The sequence below is a fragment of the Oncorhynchus nerka genome, linkage group LG15 (assembly GCF_034236695.1).
Source record: "Oncorhynchus nerka isolate Pitt River linkage group LG15, Oner_Uvic_2.0, whole genome shotgun sequence".
NCBI classification, from domain to species: domain Eukaryota; kingdom Metazoa; phylum Chordata; class Actinopteri; order Salmoniformes; family Salmonidae; genus Oncorhynchus; species Oncorhynchus nerka.
The window spans coordinates 1,266,635-1,284,560 of NC_088410.1; the positions used below are offsets into that span (position 1 = coordinate 1,266,635).

General features: G+C 50.7%; 1 protein-coding gene across 1 annotated transcript in view; it reads right to left on the reverse strand.

Annotated features, from left to right (window-relative positions):
- Positions 1–15,405, reverse strand: part of zgc:136472 (uncharacterized protein LOC678514 homolog) — a 51,650-nt gene extending 36,245 nt beyond the window's left edge. The window contains exons 1-3 of the mRNA XM_065000832.1: positions 15,069–15,405; positions 5,015–5,215; positions 4,728–4,861 (exon numbers count right to left, since the gene is read on the reverse strand). Coding sequence (XP_064856904.1) covers positions 4,728–4,861; positions 5,015–5,215; positions 15,069–15,234 — 501 coding nt within the window. The 5' untranslated portion in view covers positions 15,235–15,405. The remainder of the gene's footprint in view (positions 1–4,727; positions 4,862–5,014; positions 5,216–15,068) is intronic.
- Between the last annotated feature and the right edge of the window lie 2,521 nt (positions 15,406–17,926).

The window sequence follows — 17,926 nt, forward strand, 5'->3', positions numbered from 1 at the left end:
TAAACCGAAGGTTAGGGTTAGGGTTAAACTAAAACGAAGGTTAGGGTTAGGGTTCAACTAAACCAAAGGTTAGGGTTAAACTAAACCAAAAGTTAGGGTTAGGGTTAAACTACTCCAGTCTGGATCAGAGGGACTGACTGTCTGTGTGTCCGTCCCTCTGAGCTCCACTACTCCAGTCTGGATCAGAGGGACTGGCTGTCTGTGTGTCTGTCCCTCTGAGCTCCACTACTCCAGTCTGGATCAGAGGGACTGACTGTCTGTGCGTCCGTCCCTCTGAGCTCCACTACTCCAGTCTGGATCAGAGGGACTGACTGTCTGTGCGTCCGTCCCTCTGAGCTCCACTACTCCAGTCTGGATCAGAGGGACTGACTGTCTGTGCGTCCGTCCCTCTGAGCTCCACTACTCCAGTCTGGATCAGAGGGACTGACTTGACTGTCTGTGTCAGTCCCTCTGAGCTCCACTACTCCAGTCTGGATCAGAGGGACTGACTGTCTGTGTGTCAGTCCCTCTGAGCTCCACTACTCCAGTCTGGATCAGAGGGACTGGCTGTCCGTGTGTCAGTCCCTCTGAGCTCCACTACTCCAGTCTGTATCAGAGGGACTGACTGTCTGTGTGTCCGTCCCTCTGAGCTCCACTACTCCAGTCTGGATCAGAGGGACTGACTGTCTGTGTGTCCGTCCCTCTGAGCTCCACTACTCCAGTCTGGATCAGAGGGACTGACTGAGCTCCACTACTCCAGTCTGGATCAGAGGGACTGAGCTCTACTCCAGTCTGGATCAGTGACTGTCTGTCCCTCTGAGCTCCACTACTCCAGTCTGGATCAGAGGGACTGACTGTCTGTGTGTCCGTCCCTCTGAGCTCCACTACTCCAGTCTGGATCAGAGGGACTGACTGTCTGTGTGTCCGTCCCTCTGAGCTCCACTACTCCAGTCTGGATCAGAGGGACTGATTGTCTGTTTGTCCGTCCCTCTGAGCTCCACTACTCCAGTCTGTATCAGAGGGACTGACTGTCTGTGTGTCCGTCCCTCTGAGCTCCACTACTCCAGTCTGTATCAGAGGTACTGACTGTCTGTGTGTCCGTCCCTCTGAGCTCCACTACTACAGTCTGGATCAGAGGGACTGACTGTCTGTGTGTCCGTCCCTCTGAGCTCCACTACTCCAGTCTGGATCAGAGGGACTGACTGTCTGTGTGTCAGTCCCTCTGAGCTCCACTACTCCAGTCTGGATCAGAGGGACTGACTGTCTGTGTGTCCGTCCCTCTGAGCTCCACTACTCCAGTCTGGATCAGAGGGACTGACTGTCTGTGTGTCCGTCCCTCTGAGCTCCACTACTCCAGTCTGGATCAGAGGGACTGACTGTCTGTGTGTCCGTCCCTCTGAGCTCCACTACTCCAGTCTGTATCAGAGGGACTGACTGTCTGTGTGTCCGTCCCTCTGAGCTCCACTACTCCAGTCTGTATCAGAGGGACTGATTGTCTGTGTGTCCGTCCCTCTGAGCTCCACTACTCCAGTCTGGATCAGAGGGACTGACTGTCTGTGTGTCCGTCCCTCTGAGCTCCACTACTCCAGTCTGGATCAGAGGGACTCTGTGTGTCCGTCCCTCTGAGCTCCACTACTCCAGTCTGGATCAGAGGGACTGACTGTCTGTGTGTCCGTCCCTCTGAGCTCCACTACTCCAGTCTGGATCAGAGGGACTGACTGTCTGTCCACTACTCCAGTCTGGATCAGTCCGTCCCCCTCTGAGCTCCACTACTCCAGTCTGTATCAGAGGGACTGACTGTCTGTGTGTCCGTCCCTCTGAGCTCCACTACTCCAGTCTGGATCAGAGGGACTGACTGTCTGTGTGTCCGTCCCTCTGAGCTCCACTACTCCAGTCTGGATCAGAGGGACTGACTGTCTGTGTGTCAGTCCCTCTGAGCTCCACTACTCCAGTCTGGATCAGAGGGACTGACTGTCTGTGTCCTGTCCGTCCCTCTGAGCTCCACTACTCCAGTCTGGATCAGAGGGACTGACTGTCTGTGTGTCCGTCCCTCTGAGCTCCACTACTCCAGTCTGGATCAGAGGGACTGACTGTCTGTGTGTCCGTCCCTCTGAGCTCCACTACTCCAGTCTGGATCAGAGGGACTGACTGTCTGTGTGTCCGTCCCTCTGAGCTCCACTACTCCAGTCTGGATCAGAGGGACTGACTGTCTGTGTGTCCACTACTCCCTCTGAGCTCCACTCTGAGCTCCAGTCTGGATCAGAGGGACTGACTGTCTGTGTGTCCGTCCCTCTGAGCTCCACTACTCCAGTCTGGATCAGAGGGACTGACTGTCTGTGTGTCCGTCCCTCTGAGCTCCACTACTCCAGTCTGTATCAGAGGGACTGACTGTCTGTGTGTCCGTCCCTCTGAGCTCCACTCCACTCCAGTCTGGATCAGAGGGACTGACTGTCTGTGTGTCCGTCCCTCTGAGCTCCACTACTCCAGTCTGGATCAGAGGGACTGACTGTCTGTGTGTCCGTCCCTCTGAGCTCCACTACTCCAGTCTGGATCAGAGGGACTGACTGTCTGTGTGTCCGTCCCTCTGAGCTCCACTACTCCAGTCTGGATCAGAGGGACTGACTGTCTGTGTGTCCGTCTGTCCTCTGAGCTCCACCTCTGAGCTCCACTACTCCAGTCTGGATCAGAGGGACTGACTGTCTGTGTGTCCGTCCCTCTGAGCTCCACTACTCCAGTCTGGATCAGAGGGACTGACTGTCTGTGTGTCCGTCCCTCTGAGCTCCACTACTCCAGTCTGTATCAGAGGGACTGACTGTCTGTGTGTCCGTCCCTCTGAGCTCCACTACTCCAGTCTGGATCAGAGGGACTGACTGTCTGTGTGTCCGTCCCTCTGAGCTCCACTACTCCAGTCTGGATCAGAGGGACTGACTGTCTGTGTGTCCGTCCCTCTGAGCTCCACTACTCCAGTCTGGATCAGAGGGACTGACTGTCTGTGTGTCCGTCCCTCTGAGCTCCACTACTCCAGTCTGATATCAGAGGGACTGATCAGAGGACTGTCTCTGTGTGTCCGTCCCTCTGAGCTCCACTACTCCAGTCTGGATCAGAGGGACTGACTGTCTGTGTGTCCGTCCCTCTGAGCTCCACTACTCCAGTCTGGATCAGAGGGACTGACTGTCTGTGTGTCCGTCCCTCTGAGCTCCACTACTCCAGTCTGGATCAGAGGGACTGACTGTCTGTGTGTCCGTCCCTCTGAGCTCCACTACTCCAGTCTGGATCAGAGGGACTGACTGTCTGTGTGTCCGTCCCTCTGAGCTCCACTACTCCAGTCTGGATCAGAGGGACTGACTGTCTGTGTGTCCGTCCCTCTGAGCTCCACTACTCCAGTCTGGATCAGAGGGACTGACTGTCTGTGTGTCCGTCCCTCTGAGCTCCACTACTCCAGTCTGGATCAGAGGGACTGACTGTCTGTGTGTCCGTCCCTCTGAGCTCCACTACTCCAGTCTGGATCAGAGGGACTGACTGTCTGTGTGTCCGTCCCCTCTGAGCTCCACTACTCCAGTCTGGATCAGAGGGACTGACTGTCTGTGTGTCCGTCCCTCTGAGCTCCACTACTCCAGTCTGGATCAGAGGGACTGACTGTCTGTGTGTCCGTCCCTCTGAGCTCCACTACTCCAGTCTGGATCAGAGGGACTGACTGTCTGTGTGTCCGTCCCTCTGAGCTCCACTACTCCAGTCTGGATCAGAGGGACTGACTGTCTGTGTGTCCGTCCCTCTGAGCTCCACTACTCCAGTCTGGATCAGAGGGACTGACTGTCTGTGTGTCCGTCCCTCTGAGCTCCACTACTCCAGTCTGGATCAGAGGGACTGACTGTCTGTGTGTCCGTCCCTCTGAGCTCCACTACTCCAGTCTGGATCAGAGGGACTGACTGTCTGTGTGTCCGAGCTCCCTCTGAGCTCCACTACTCCAGTCTGGATCAGAGGGACTGACTGTCTGTGTGTCCGTCCCTCTGAGCTCCACTACTCCAGTCTGGATCAGAGGGACTGACTGTCTGTGTGTCCGTCCCTCTGAGCTCCACTACTCCAGTCTGGATCAGAGGGACTGACTGTCTGTGTGTCCGTCCCTCTGAGCTCCACTACTCCAGTCTGGATCAGAGGGACTGACTGTCTGTGTGTCCGTCCCTCTGAGCTCCACTACTCCAGTCTGGATCAGAGGGACTGGCTGTCTGTGTGTCCGTCCCTCTGAGCTCCACTACTCCAGTCTGTATCAGAGGGACTGACTGTCTGTGTGTCTGTCCCTCTGAGCTCCACTACTCCAGTCTGTATCTGAGGGACTGACTGTCTGTGTGTCAGTCCCTCTGAGCTCCACTACTCTAGTCTGGATCAGAGGGACTGACTGTCTGTGTGTCAGTCCCTCTGAGCTCCACTACTCCAGTCTGGATCAGAGGGACTGACTGTCTGTGTGTCTGTCCCTCTGAGCTCCACTACTCCAGTCTGGATCAGAGGGACTGACTGTCTGTGTGTCCGTCCCTCTGAGCTCCACTACTCCAGTCTGGATCAGAGGGACTGACTGTCTGTGTGTCCGTCCCTCTGAGCTCCACTACTCCAGTCTGGATCAGAGGGACTGACTGTCTGTGTGTCCGTCCCTCTGAGCACCCTCTAGGGTCGTCCGCTAGGGGTTGTTGAGGTCACACACACATCACAGGTACAGGACAGGAAGTACTACAGGCCCAACAGGAAGGGGATGTCACCTTAAACAGTCCGAGAACAACCAGCTCCTCTGAGGCGACGAAGCGATCTGATTGGTTCAGGTCAGTGATGATGTCAGCACTAGGCCCCGCCCTCCTCTTTAACCACGTTACGATGGAGGCCGAACTCTGGAAAACTGAGAGAGAGAGATTGTGTGTGTGTGCGTGTGTGTGTAATGTGTGTGTAATGTGTGTGTAATGTGTGTGTGTGTAGTCGCTCCTCTCTCTGGTGATTCCCAGTAATGTGTGTGTGTGTGTGTGTGTGTGTGTGTGTGTGTGTGTGTGTGTACCTGGGCAGGGTACAGGGTTGTGTCTGTCTCCTGATAGGTAGAGCCGTAGAGGGGGTGGAGTCGTGGCGTTCAGTTCCTTGGTCAGATTGGTTTCCTTGGAGACGTCGACTACGCCCAGTTTCACCTCCGAACCAATCAGCTGCTCCGCGGCTCCACGGAACGCCAACGCCAGCCGCTGGGAATCTCCAGAGAGAGGAGCGACTACACACACACACACACACACACACACACACACACACACACACACACATTACACACACACACACATTACTGGGAATTCCCAGAGAGAGGAGCGACTACACACACACACATTACACACACATTACACACACATCACACACACATTACACACACATTACACACACACACACACATTACACACACATTACACACACATCACACACATATTACACACACATTACACACACACACACATTACACACACATTACACACACATTACACACATTACACACATTACACACACATTACACACACATTACACATTACACACACACACACATTACACACACACACACACATTACACACATTACACACACATCACACACACATTACACACACATTACACACACATCACACACACATTACACACATTACACACACATTACACACACACATTACACACACACATCACACACACACATTACACACACATTACACACACATCACACACACATTACACACACATTACACACACATCACACACACATTACACACACATTACACACACATTACACACATCACACACACATTACACACACATTACACACACACACACACATTACACACACATTACACACACATTACACACACACACATTGTACACACATTGTACACACATTACACACACACACACATTATACACACACATTACACACACACACACATTACACACACACACATTACACACACACACATTACACACACATTACACACACATTACACACACACACATTACACACACATTACACACACACACACATTACACACACATTAAACACACACACATTACACAGACATTACACACACATTGTACACACATTACACATACACATTATACACACACACATTACACACACATTACACATACACATTATACACACACACATTACACACACATTACACACACATTACACATACACATTATACACACACACATTACACACACATTACACATACACATTATACACACACACATTACACACACACACGCTTTCGTTGGGTGGCCCTCGCTTCATACTCGTAGCTACAGGTTATCTACAAGTCTCTGCTAGGTAAAGCCCCGCCTTATCTCAGCTCACTGGTCACCATAGCAGCGCCCACCCATAGCACACGCTCTAGCAGGTATATCTCACTGGTCACCATAGCAGCACCCACCCATAGCACACGCTCTAGCAGGTATATCTCACTGGTCACCATAGCAGCACCCACCCGTAGCACGCGCTCCAGCAGGTATATTTCACTGGTCACCATAGCAGCACCCACCCATAGCACGCGCTCCAGCAGGTATATTTCACTGGTCACCATAGCAGCACCCACCCGTAGCACGCGCTCCAGCAGGTATATTTCACTGGTCACCATAGCAGCACCCACCCGTAGCACGCGCTCCAGCAGGTATATTTCACTGGTCACCATAGCAGCACCCACCCATAGCACGCGCTCTAGCAGGTATATCTCACTGGTCACCATAGCAGCACCCACCCATAGCACGCGCTCTAGCAGGTATATCTCACTGGTCACCATAGCAGCACCCACCCATAGCACTCGCTCTAGCAGGTATATCTCACTGGTCACCATAGCAGCACCCACTCGTAGGCTCCAGCAGGTATATCTCACTGGTCACCATAGCAGCACCCACCCATAGCACACGCTCTAGCAGGTATATCTCACTGGTCACCATAGCAGCACCCACCCATAGCACGCGCTCTAGCAGGTATATCTCACTGGTCACCATAGCAGCACCCACCCATAGCACGCGCTCTAGCAGGTATATCTCACTGGTCACCATAGCAGCACCCACTCGTAGGCTCCAGCAGGTATATCTCACTGGTCACCATAGCAGCACCCACTCGTAGCACACGCTCTAGCAGGTATATCTCACTGGTCACCATAGCAGCACCCACCCATAGCACGCGCTCCAGCAGGTATATCTCACTGGTCACCATAGCAGCACCCACCCATAGCACTCGCTCCAGCAGGTATATTTCACTGGTCACCATAGCAGCACCCACCCATAGCACACGCTCTAGCAGGTATATCTCACTGGTCACCATAGCAGCACCCACCCATAGCACGCACTCCAGCAGGTATATCTCACTGGTCACCATAGCAGCACCCACTCGTAGCACACGCTCTAGCAGGTATATTTCACTGGTCACCATAGCAGCACCCACTCGTAGCACGCGCTCCAGCAGGTATATCTCACTGGTCACCATAGCAGCACCCACTCGTAGCACACGCTCTAGCAGGTATATCTCACTGGTCACCATAGCAGCACCCACTCGTAGCACACGCTCCAGCAGGTATATCTCACTGGTCACCATAGCAGCACCCACTCGTAGCACACGCTCCAGCAGGTATATCTCACTGGTCACCATAGCAGCACCCACTCGTAGTACACGCTCCAGCAGGTATATCTCACTGGTCACCATAGCAGCACCCACTCGTAGCACACGCTCCAGCAGGTATATCTCACTGGTCACCATAGCAGCACCCACTCGTAGCACACGCTCCAGCAGGTATATCTCACTAGTCACCATAGCAGCACCCACCCATAGCACTCGCTCCAGCAGGTATATCTCACTGGTCACCATAGCAGCACCCACCCATAGCACGCGCTCCAGCAGGTATATCTCACTGGTCACCATAGCAGCACCCACCCGTAGCACGCGCTCCAGCAGGTATATCTCACTGGTCACCATAGCAGCACCCACCCGTAGCACACGCTCCAGCAGGTATATCTCACTGGTCACCATAGCAGCACCCACTCGTAGCACGCGCTCCATCAGGTATATCTCACTGGTCACCATAGCAACACCCACTCGTAGCACACGCTCTAGCAGGTATATCTCACTGGTCACCATAGCAGCACCCACTCGTAGCACACGCTCTAGCAGGTATATCTCACTGGTCACCATAGCAGCACCCACCCGTAGCACGCGCTCTAGCAGGTATATCTCACTGGTCACCATAGCAGCACCCACTCGTAGCACACGCTCTAGCAGGTATATCTCACTGGTCACCATAGCAGCACCCACTCGTAGCACACGCTCCAGCAGGTATATCTCACTGGTCACCATAGCAGCACCCACCCATAGCACTCGCTCCAGCAGGTATATCTCACTGGTCACCATAGCAGCACCCACCCATAGCACTCGCTCCAGCAGGTATATCTCACTGGTCACCATAGCAGCACCCACTCGTAGCACACGCTCTAGCAGGTATATTTCACTGGTCACCAGAGCAGCACCCACCCGTAGCACGCGCTCCAGCAGGTATATCTCACTGGTCACCATAGCAGCACCCACCCATAGCACTCGCTCTAGCAGGTATATCTCACTGGTCACCCCCAAAGCCAATTCCTCCTTTGGCCGTCTTTCCGTCCAGTTCTCTGCTGCCAATGATTGGAACGAAAAATCTCTGAAGCTGGAGACTCATATCTCCCTCACTAACTTTAAGCATCAGCTGTCAGAGCAGCTCACAGCACCTGTACATAGTCCATCTGTAAACAGCCCATCTACCTACCTCATCCCCATACTGGTATTTATTTATTTTGCTCCTTTGCGCCCCAGTATCTCTACCTGCACATTAATCTTCTGCCATTCTACCATTCCAGTGTTTAATTGCTATATTGTAATTATTTCGCCACCATGGCCTTACCTCCCTTATCCTACCTCAAATTACACTCACTGTATATATACTTTTTGTTACATTTTTTCTATTGTATTATTGACTGTATGTTTTGTTTTATTCCATGTGTAACTCTGTGTTGTTGTAAGTGTCGAACTGCTTTGCTTTATCTTGGCCAGGTCGCAGTTGTAAATGAGAACTTGTTCTCAACTTGCCTACCTGGTTAAATAAAGGTGAAATAAAATATGTATAACTACTACTATGACCCCATATAACTACTACTACTAAGTCCTCAGATACAATATATATACAAAAGTATCTGGACACCCCTTCAAATGAGTGGATTAGTCTATTTCCGCACACAGCCACGTAATCTCCATATGATGCCACCTTTCCAACAAGTCACATTTCTGCCCTGCTAGAGCCGCCCCCCGGTCAGCTGGTCTAACCCTAACACCCCTTCAAATTAGTGGATTAGTCTAATCTCCATAGACAAACATTGGCAGTAGAATGGAGCTCAGTGACTTTCAACGTGGCAATGTCATATGATGCCACCTTTCCAACAAGTCCGTCACATTTCTGCCCTGCTAGAGCCGCCCCCCGGTCTGCTGTTAGTGCTGTTCCTGTGAAGTGGAAGCATTTGGGAGCAACAACGGCTCAGCCTTGAAGTGGTAGGACACACAAGCTCACAGAACAGAACCACCCAGTGCTGAAGAGTGTAGAGGGGAAAAAATCATCTTTCCAAGGTTACATCACTCACTACCACGGTTACATCACTCACTACCACGGTTACATCACTCACTACCACGGTTACATCACTCACTACCAAATCAAATCAAATCAAATTTATTTATATAGCCCTTCGTACATCAGCTGATATCTCAAAGTGCTGTACAGAAACCCAGCCTAAAACCCCAAACAGCAAGCAATGCAACGTGGAAGCAACGTCAACACAAGAACTGTTCGTCGGGAGCTTCATGAAATGAGTTTCCATGACCGAGCAGCCGCACACAAGCCTAAGATCACCATGCGCAATGCCAAGCATCGACTGGAGTGGTGTAAAGCTCGTCGCCTTTGGACTCTGGAGCAGTGGAAATGCATTCTCTGGAGTGATGAATCACATTTCACCATCTGGCAGTCCAACGGACACATCTTCGTTTGGGGAATGCCAGGAGAACGCTATCTGCCTGGATACAGAGTGCTAACTGTAAAGTTTGGTGGAGGAGGAATAATGGACTGGAGCTGTTTTTCATGGTTCGGGTCCCTTAGTTCCAGTGAAGGGAAATCTTAACGCTACAGCATAACAATGACATTCTAGACGATTCTGCTCTTTCAACTTTGTGGCAACAGTTTGGTGAAGGCTCTTTCCTGTTTCAGCATGACAATGCCTCCGTGCACAAAGCGAGGTCCATACAGAAATGGTTTGTAGGGATCAGTGTGGAAGAATTTGACTGGCCTGCACAGAGCCCTGATCTCAACCCCAGCAAACACTTTTGGGATGAACTGGAACCCTGACTGTGAGCCAGGCCCTCTGCAGATTGGTTCCAGTACCAGACTGGATGTGTAGGGGGTTTAGGGTTAACACCAGCCCTCTGCTGATTGGTTCCGGTACCAGACTGGATGTGTAGGGGGTTTAGGGTTAACACCAGCCCTCTGTGGAAAGCCTTCCCAGATTGGTTCCAGCAATGTTCCAGACTGTGGAAAGCCTTCCCAGAAGAGTGGGTTTATAGGCAATGTTCCAACAACTAGCCCTCTGGAGGCTGATTGGTTCCAACATCTAGTACCAGACTGGATGTTATAGTTCCAGATGTTGGAATGAGCAGCCCACTACTTTGGTCATTGGTGGACTACCCATGTGAATCAGATGATTGGGGTTTGTTTAGGGTTAACACCAGCCCTCTGCTGATTGGTTCCAGTACCAGACTGGATGTGTAGGGGGTTTAGGGTTAACACCAGCCCTCTGCTGATTGGTTCCGGTACCAGACTGGATGTGTAGGGGGTTTAGGGTTAACACCAGCCCTCTGCAGATTGGTTCCAGTACCAGACTGGATGTGTAGGGGGTTTAGGGTTAACACCAGCCCTCTGCTGATTGGTTCCAGTACCAGGCTGGATGTGTAGGGGGTTTAGGGTTAACACCAGCCCTCTGCTGATTGGTTCCAGTACCAGACTGGATGTGTAGGGGGTTTAGGGTTAACACCAGCCCTCTGCAGATTGGTTCCAGTACCAGGCTGGATGTGTAGGGGGTTTAGGGTTAACACCAGCCCTCTGCTGATTGGTTCCAGTACCAGACTGGATGTGTAGGGGTTTAGGGTTAACACCAGCCCTCTGCTGATTGGTTCCAGTACCAGACTGGATGTGTAGGGGTTTAGGGTTAACACCAGCCCTCTGCAGATTGGTTCCAGTACCAGACTGGATGTGTAGGGGTTTAGGGTTAACACCAGCCCTCTGCTGATTGGTTCCAGTACCAGACTGGATGTGTAGGGGTTTAGGGTTAACACCAGCCCTCTGCAGATTGGTTCCAGTACCAGACTGGATGTGTAGGGGTTTAGGGTTAACACCAGCCCTCTGCTGATTGGTTCCAGTACCAGGCTGGATGTGTAGGGGGTTTAGGGTTAACACCAGCCCTCTGCAGATTGGTTCCAGTACCAGACTGGATGTGTAGGGGTTTAGGGTTAACACCAGCCCTCTGCTGATTGGTTCCAGTACCAGGCTGGATGTGTAGGGGTTTAGGGTTAACACCAGCCCTCTGCAGATTGGTTCCAGTACCAGACTGGATGTGTAGGGGTTTAGGGTTAACACCAGCCCTCTGCTGATTGGTTCCAGTACCAGACTGGATGTGTAGGGGGTTTAGGGTTAACACCAGCCCTCTGCAGATTGGTTCCGGTACCAGACTGGATGTGTAGGGGGTTTAGGGTTAACACCAGCCCTCTGCTGATTGGTTCCAGTACCAGACTGGATGTGTAGGGGGTTTAGGGTTAACACCAGCCCTCTGCAGATTGGTTCCGGTACCAGACTGGATGTGTAGGGGTTTAGGGTTAACACCAGCCCTCTGCTGATTGGTTCCAGTACCAGACTGGATGTGTAGGGGGTTTAGGGTTAACACCAGCCCTCTGCAGATTGGTTCCAGTACCAGGCTGGATGTGTAGGGGGTTTAGGGTTCCAGCCCTCTGCTGATTGGTTCCAGTACCAGACTGGATGTGTAGGGGTTTAGGGTTAACACCAGCCCTCTGCAGATTGGTTCCAGTACCAGACTGGATGTGTAGGGGGTTTAGGGTTAACACCAGCCCTCTGCAGATTGGTTCAGGTACCAGACTGGATGTGTAGGGGGTTTAGGGTTAACACCAGCCCTCTGCTGATTGGTTCCAGTACCAGGCTGGATGTGTAGGGGGTTTAGGGTTAACACCAGCCCTGCAGATTGGTTCCAGTACCAGGCTGGATGTGTAGGGGTTTAGGGTTAACACCAGCCCTCTGCAGATTGGTTCCGGTACCAGGCTGGATGTGTAGGGGTTTAGGGTTAACACCAGCCCTCTGCAGATTGGTTCCGTACCAGACTGGATGTGTAGGGGTTTAGGGTTAACACCAGCCCTCTGCAGATTGGTTCCTGTACCAGGCTGGAGTGTAGGGGTTTAGGGTTAACACCAGCCTCTGGATTGGTTCCAGTACCAGACTGGATGTGTAGGGGTTTAGGGTTAACACCAGCCCTCTGCAGATTGGTTCCAGTACCAGGCTGGATGTGTAGGGGTTTAGGGTTAACACCAGCCCTCTGCTGATTGGTTCCAGTACCAGACTGGATGTGTAGGGGGTTTAGGGGTTTCTGCAGGGTTCCAGTAACACCAGCCCTCTGCTGATTGGTTCCAGTACCAGACTGGATGTGTAGGGGTTTAGGGTTAACACCAGCCCTCTGCAGATTGGTTCCAGTACCAGGCTGGATGTGTAGGGGTTTAGGATTAACACCAGCCCTCTGCTGATTGGTTCCAGTACCAGGCTGGATGTGTAGGGGTTTAGGGTTAACACCAGCCCTCTGCAGATTGGTTCCAGTACCAGACTGGATGTGTAGGGGGTTTAGGGTTAACACCAGCCCTCTGCAGATTGGTTCCAGTACCAGACTGGATGTGTTAGGGGGTTTAGGGTTAACACCAGCCCTCTGCAGATTGGTTCCAGTACCAGACTGGATGTGTAGGGGGTTTAGGGTTAACACCAGCCCTCTGCTGATTGGTTCCAGTACCAGGCTGGATGTGTTAGGGGTTAGGGTTAACACCAGCCCTCTGCAGATTGGTTCCAGTACCAGGCTGGATGTGTAGGGGTTTAGGGTTAACAGCCCTCTGCAGATTGGTTCCAGTACCAGGCTGGATGTGTAGGGGTTTAGGGTTAACACCAGCCCTCTGCTGATTGGTTCCAGTACTCTGGATGGGTTTAGGGTTAACACCAGCCCTCTGCTGATTGGTTCCAGTACCAGACTGGATGTGTTAGGGGTTTAGGGTTAACACCAGCCCTCTGCTGATTGGTTCCAGTACCAGGCTGGATGTGTAGGGGGTTTAGGGTTAACACCAGCCCTAGATTGGTTCCAGTACCAGGCTGGATGTGTAGGGGTTTAGGGTTAACACCAGCCCTCTGCAGATTGGTTCCAGTACCAGGCTGGATGTAGGGGTTTAATGGTTAACACCAGCCCTCTGCAGATTGGTTCCAGTACCAGACTGGATGTGTAGGGGGTTTAGGGTTAACACCAGCCCTCAGATTGGTTCCAGTACCAGGGATTGTAGGGGGTTTAGGGTTAACACCAGCCCTCTGCTGATTGGTTCTACCAGGGATGTGTAGGGGTTTAGGGTTTTCACCAGCCCTCTGCTGATTGGTTCCAGTACCTGGCTGGTTAGTACTAGCTACAGTACTCAGGGTTAGAACTAGCTACAGTACTCAGGGCTAAAGGTTAGAGGTTTAGTACTAGCTACAGTACTCAGGGTTAGTACTAGCTACAGTACTCAGGGCTAAAGGTTAGAGGTTTAGTATTAGCTACAGTACTCAGGGTTAGTATAGCTACAGTACTCAGGGTTAGTACTAGCTACACTACTCAGGGTTAGTACTAGCTACAGTACTCAGGGTAAAGGTTAGAGGGGTTAGTACCAGCTATAGTACTCAGGGTTAAATGTTATTGGTATTAGTTACAGTACTCAGGGTTAAAGGTTAGATGGTTAGTACTAGCTATAGTACTCAGGGTTAAAGTATTAGGTTAGTACTCAGGGTTAGTATTAGCTACAGTACTCAGGGTTAGTATTAGCTACAGTACTCAGGGTTAGTATTAGCTACAGTACTCAGGGTTAGTATTAGCTACAGTACTCAGGGTTAGTATTAGCTACAGTACTCAGGGTTAGTATTAGCTACAGTACTCAGGGTTAGTATTAGCTATAGTACTCAGGGTTAAAGGTTAGAGGGTTCGAGTTACAGTACTCAGGGTTAGTATTAGCTATAGTACTCAGGGTTAAAGGTTAGGGGGTTAGTATTAGCTATAGTACTCAGGGTTAAAGGTTAGAGGGTTAGTATTAGCTACAGTACTCAGGGTTAAAGGTTAGAGGGTTAGTATTAGCTACAGTACTCAGGGTTAGTATTAGCTATAGTACTCAGGGTTAAAGGTTAGAGGGTTAGTATTAGCTACAGTACTCAGGGTTAAAGTTAGTTATATAGCTACAGTACTCAGGGTTAAAGGTTAGGGGGTTAGTACTAGCTATAGTACTCAGGGTTAAAGGTTAGAGGGTTAGTATTAGCTACAGTACTCAGGGTTAGTATTAGCTATAGTACTCAGGGTTAAAGGTTAGAGGGTTAGTATTAGCTACAGTACTCAGGGTTAAAGGTTAGAGGGTTAGTATTAGCTAGAGTACTCAGGGTTAAAGGTTAGGGGGTTAGTATTAGCTACAGTACTCAGGGTTAAAGGTTAGAGGGTTAGTATTAGCTAGAGTACTCAGGGTTAAAGGTTAGAGGGTTAGTATTAGCTACAGTACTCAGGGTTAAAGGTTAGAGGGTTAGTATTAGCTACAGTACTCAGGGTTAAAGGTTAGAGGGTTAGTATTAGCTACAGTACTCAGGGTTAAAGGTTAGAGGGTTAGTATTAGCTACAGTACTCAGGGTTAAAGGTTAGAGGGTTAGTATTAGCTACAGTACTCAGGGTTAAAGGTTAGGGGGTTAGAGTTACTTACAAAAGTGCACCAGCAGCTGTTTGTTTTGTTTGAGAGCTCGGTTAAAGTTGTCCTTCTTCAACAGCAGAACCCCGTCCTCCTCCGGGAGAGAGGTAGAGCCGTCACCGGCCACAGAGACACTCAGACAGCAGAGAGTCACACACAGCAGCAGTAGTGTCCTCGTCATAGTGATTCACAGTGGAACTGACTCCTCACACAGAGGAGGTCTGGGGACTGACTCCTCACACAGAGGAGGTCTGGGAACTGACTCCTCACACAGAGGAGGTCTGGGGACTGACTCCTCACACAGAGGAGGTCTGGGTCTGGGGACCGTGTGTGTGTGTCTGTGTGTAGTGTGTGTGTGCGTGCTGCTGAGGGGAACGTAAGGTAGGGCTGATAAGAAACGTGTACTTTGATTCCGCTGATAACGGCCCCTCTCCGCTTGTGTGTGTGTGAGATGGGTGTGGTGTGTGTGTGTGTGTGTGTGTGTGAGAGAGATGGGTGTGTGTCTCTGTGTGTGTGTGTGAGAGATGGGTGTGGTGTGTGTGTGTGTGTGTGTGAGAGATAGGTGTGTGCCTGTGTGTGAGAGATGGGTGTGTGTCTGTGTGAGAGATGGGTGTGTGTCTGTCTGTGTGTGAGAGAGGTGTCTGTGTGTGAGAGATGGGTGTGTGTCTGTCTGTGTGTGTGTGTGTGTGTGTGTGTGTGTGTGTGTGTGTGTGTGTGTGTGTGTGTGTGTGTGTGTGTGTGTGTGTGAGTGTGTGTGTGTGTGTGTGAGAGAGGTGTGTGTGTGTGTGTGTGTGTGTGTGTGTGTGTGTGTGTGTGTGTGTGTGTGTGTGAGAGAGAGAGGTGTGTGTGTGTGTGTGTGTGTGAGAGAGAGGTGTGTGTGTGTGTGTGTGTGTGTGTGTGTGTGTGTGTGTGTGTGTGTGTGAGAGGGTGTGTGTGAGAGAGGTGTGTGTGTGTGTGTGTGTGTGTGTGAGAGGGGTGGGTGTGTGTGTGTGTGTGTGTGTGTGTGTGTGTGTGTGTGTGTGTGTGTGTGTTTCTGCTGAGCCGTTAGTTTAATAATTCTTTATCGTAGTTATCACAGTTAGCACTAACAGTCTCCTATCAGCTGACCCGGGAACGACACGTCCTTCTGAACTAAAGGCATCACCAGACTGTGTTATCACAGTTAGCACTACAGGTGTCGACAGCCAACTAACAGTCTCCTGTCAGCTGTAACTCACTATGAGTAAATCAAACACACCGCACTCACACACGGCTGATATCTGAGTATTAACAATCAGTGTTTATGAGCCAGAGAGGCTGATGGGAATGCAAGGTGACCGCAGGCACACCGCTGCAGTGGAACTCTGGGTAATCAGACAAAGGTGGACGGAGTCCGGCTGACCGGGTTTGAACAACACGTCCTTCTGACTGTGTTAGCCTGCTGAACTAAAGGCATCACCAGACTGTGTTAGCCTGCTGAACTAAAGACATCACCAGACTGTGTTAGCCTGCTGAACTAAAGGCATCACCAGACTGTGTTAGCCTGCTGAACTAAAGACATCACCAGACTGTGTTAGCCTGCTGAACTAAAGACATCACCAGACTGTGTTAGCCTGCTGAACTAAAGACATCACCAGACTGTGTTAGCCTGCTGAACTAAAGGCATCACCAGACTGTGTTAGCCTGCTGGACTAAAGGCATCACCAGACTGTGTTAGCCTGCTGAACTAAAGACATCACCAGACTGTGTTAGCCTGCTGAACTAAAGACATCACCAGACTGTGTTAGCCTGTTGAAGACATCACCAGACTGTGTTAGCCTGCTGAACTAAAGACATCACCAGACTGTGTTAGCCTGCTGAACTAAAGGCATCACCAGACTGTGTTAGCCTGTTGAACTAAAGGCATCATCAGACTGTGTTAGCCTGCTGAACTAAAGGCATCACCAGACTGTGTTAGCCTGCTGAACTAAAGACATCACCAGACTGTGTTAGCCTGCTGAACTAAAGACATCACCAGACTGTGTTAGCCTGCTGAACTAAAGACATCACCAGACTGTGTTAGCCTGCTGAACTAAAGACATCACCAGACTGTGTTAGCCTGCTGAACTAAAGACATCACCAGACTGTGTTAGCCTGCTGAACTAAAGGCATCACCAGACTGTGTTAGCCTGCTGAACTAAAGACATCACCAGACTGTGTTAGCCTGCTGAACTAAAGACATCACCAGACTGTGTTAGCCTGCTGAACTAAAGACATCACCAGACTGTGTTAGCCTGTTGAACTAAAGACATCACCAGACTGTGTTAGCCTGCTGAACTAAAGGCATCATCACCAGACTGTGTTAGCCTGCTGAACTAAAGACATCACCAGACTGTGTTAGCCTGCTGAACTAAAGACATCACCAGACTGTGTTAGCCTGCTGAACTAAAGACATCACCAGACTGTGTTAGCCTGCTGAACTAAAGACATCACCAGACTGTGTTAGCCTGCTGAACTAAAGACATCACCAGACTGTGTTAGCCTGCTAAAGACATCACCAGACTGTGTTAGCCTGCTGAAGACATCACCAGACTGTGTTAGCCTGCTAAAGACATCACCAGACTGTGTTAGCCTGCTGAACTAAAGACATCACCAGACTGTGTTAGCCTGCTGAACTAAAGGCATCACCAGACTGTGTTAGCCTGCTGAACTAAAGACATCACCAGACTGTGTTAGCCTGCTGAACTAAAGACATCACCAGACTGTGTTAGCCTGCTGAACTAAAGACATCACCAGACTGTGTTAGCCTGCTGAACTAAAGACATCACCAGACTGTGTTAGCCTGCTGAACTAAAGACATCACCAGACTGTGTTAGCCTGCTGAACTAAAGACATCACCAGACTGTGTTAGCCTG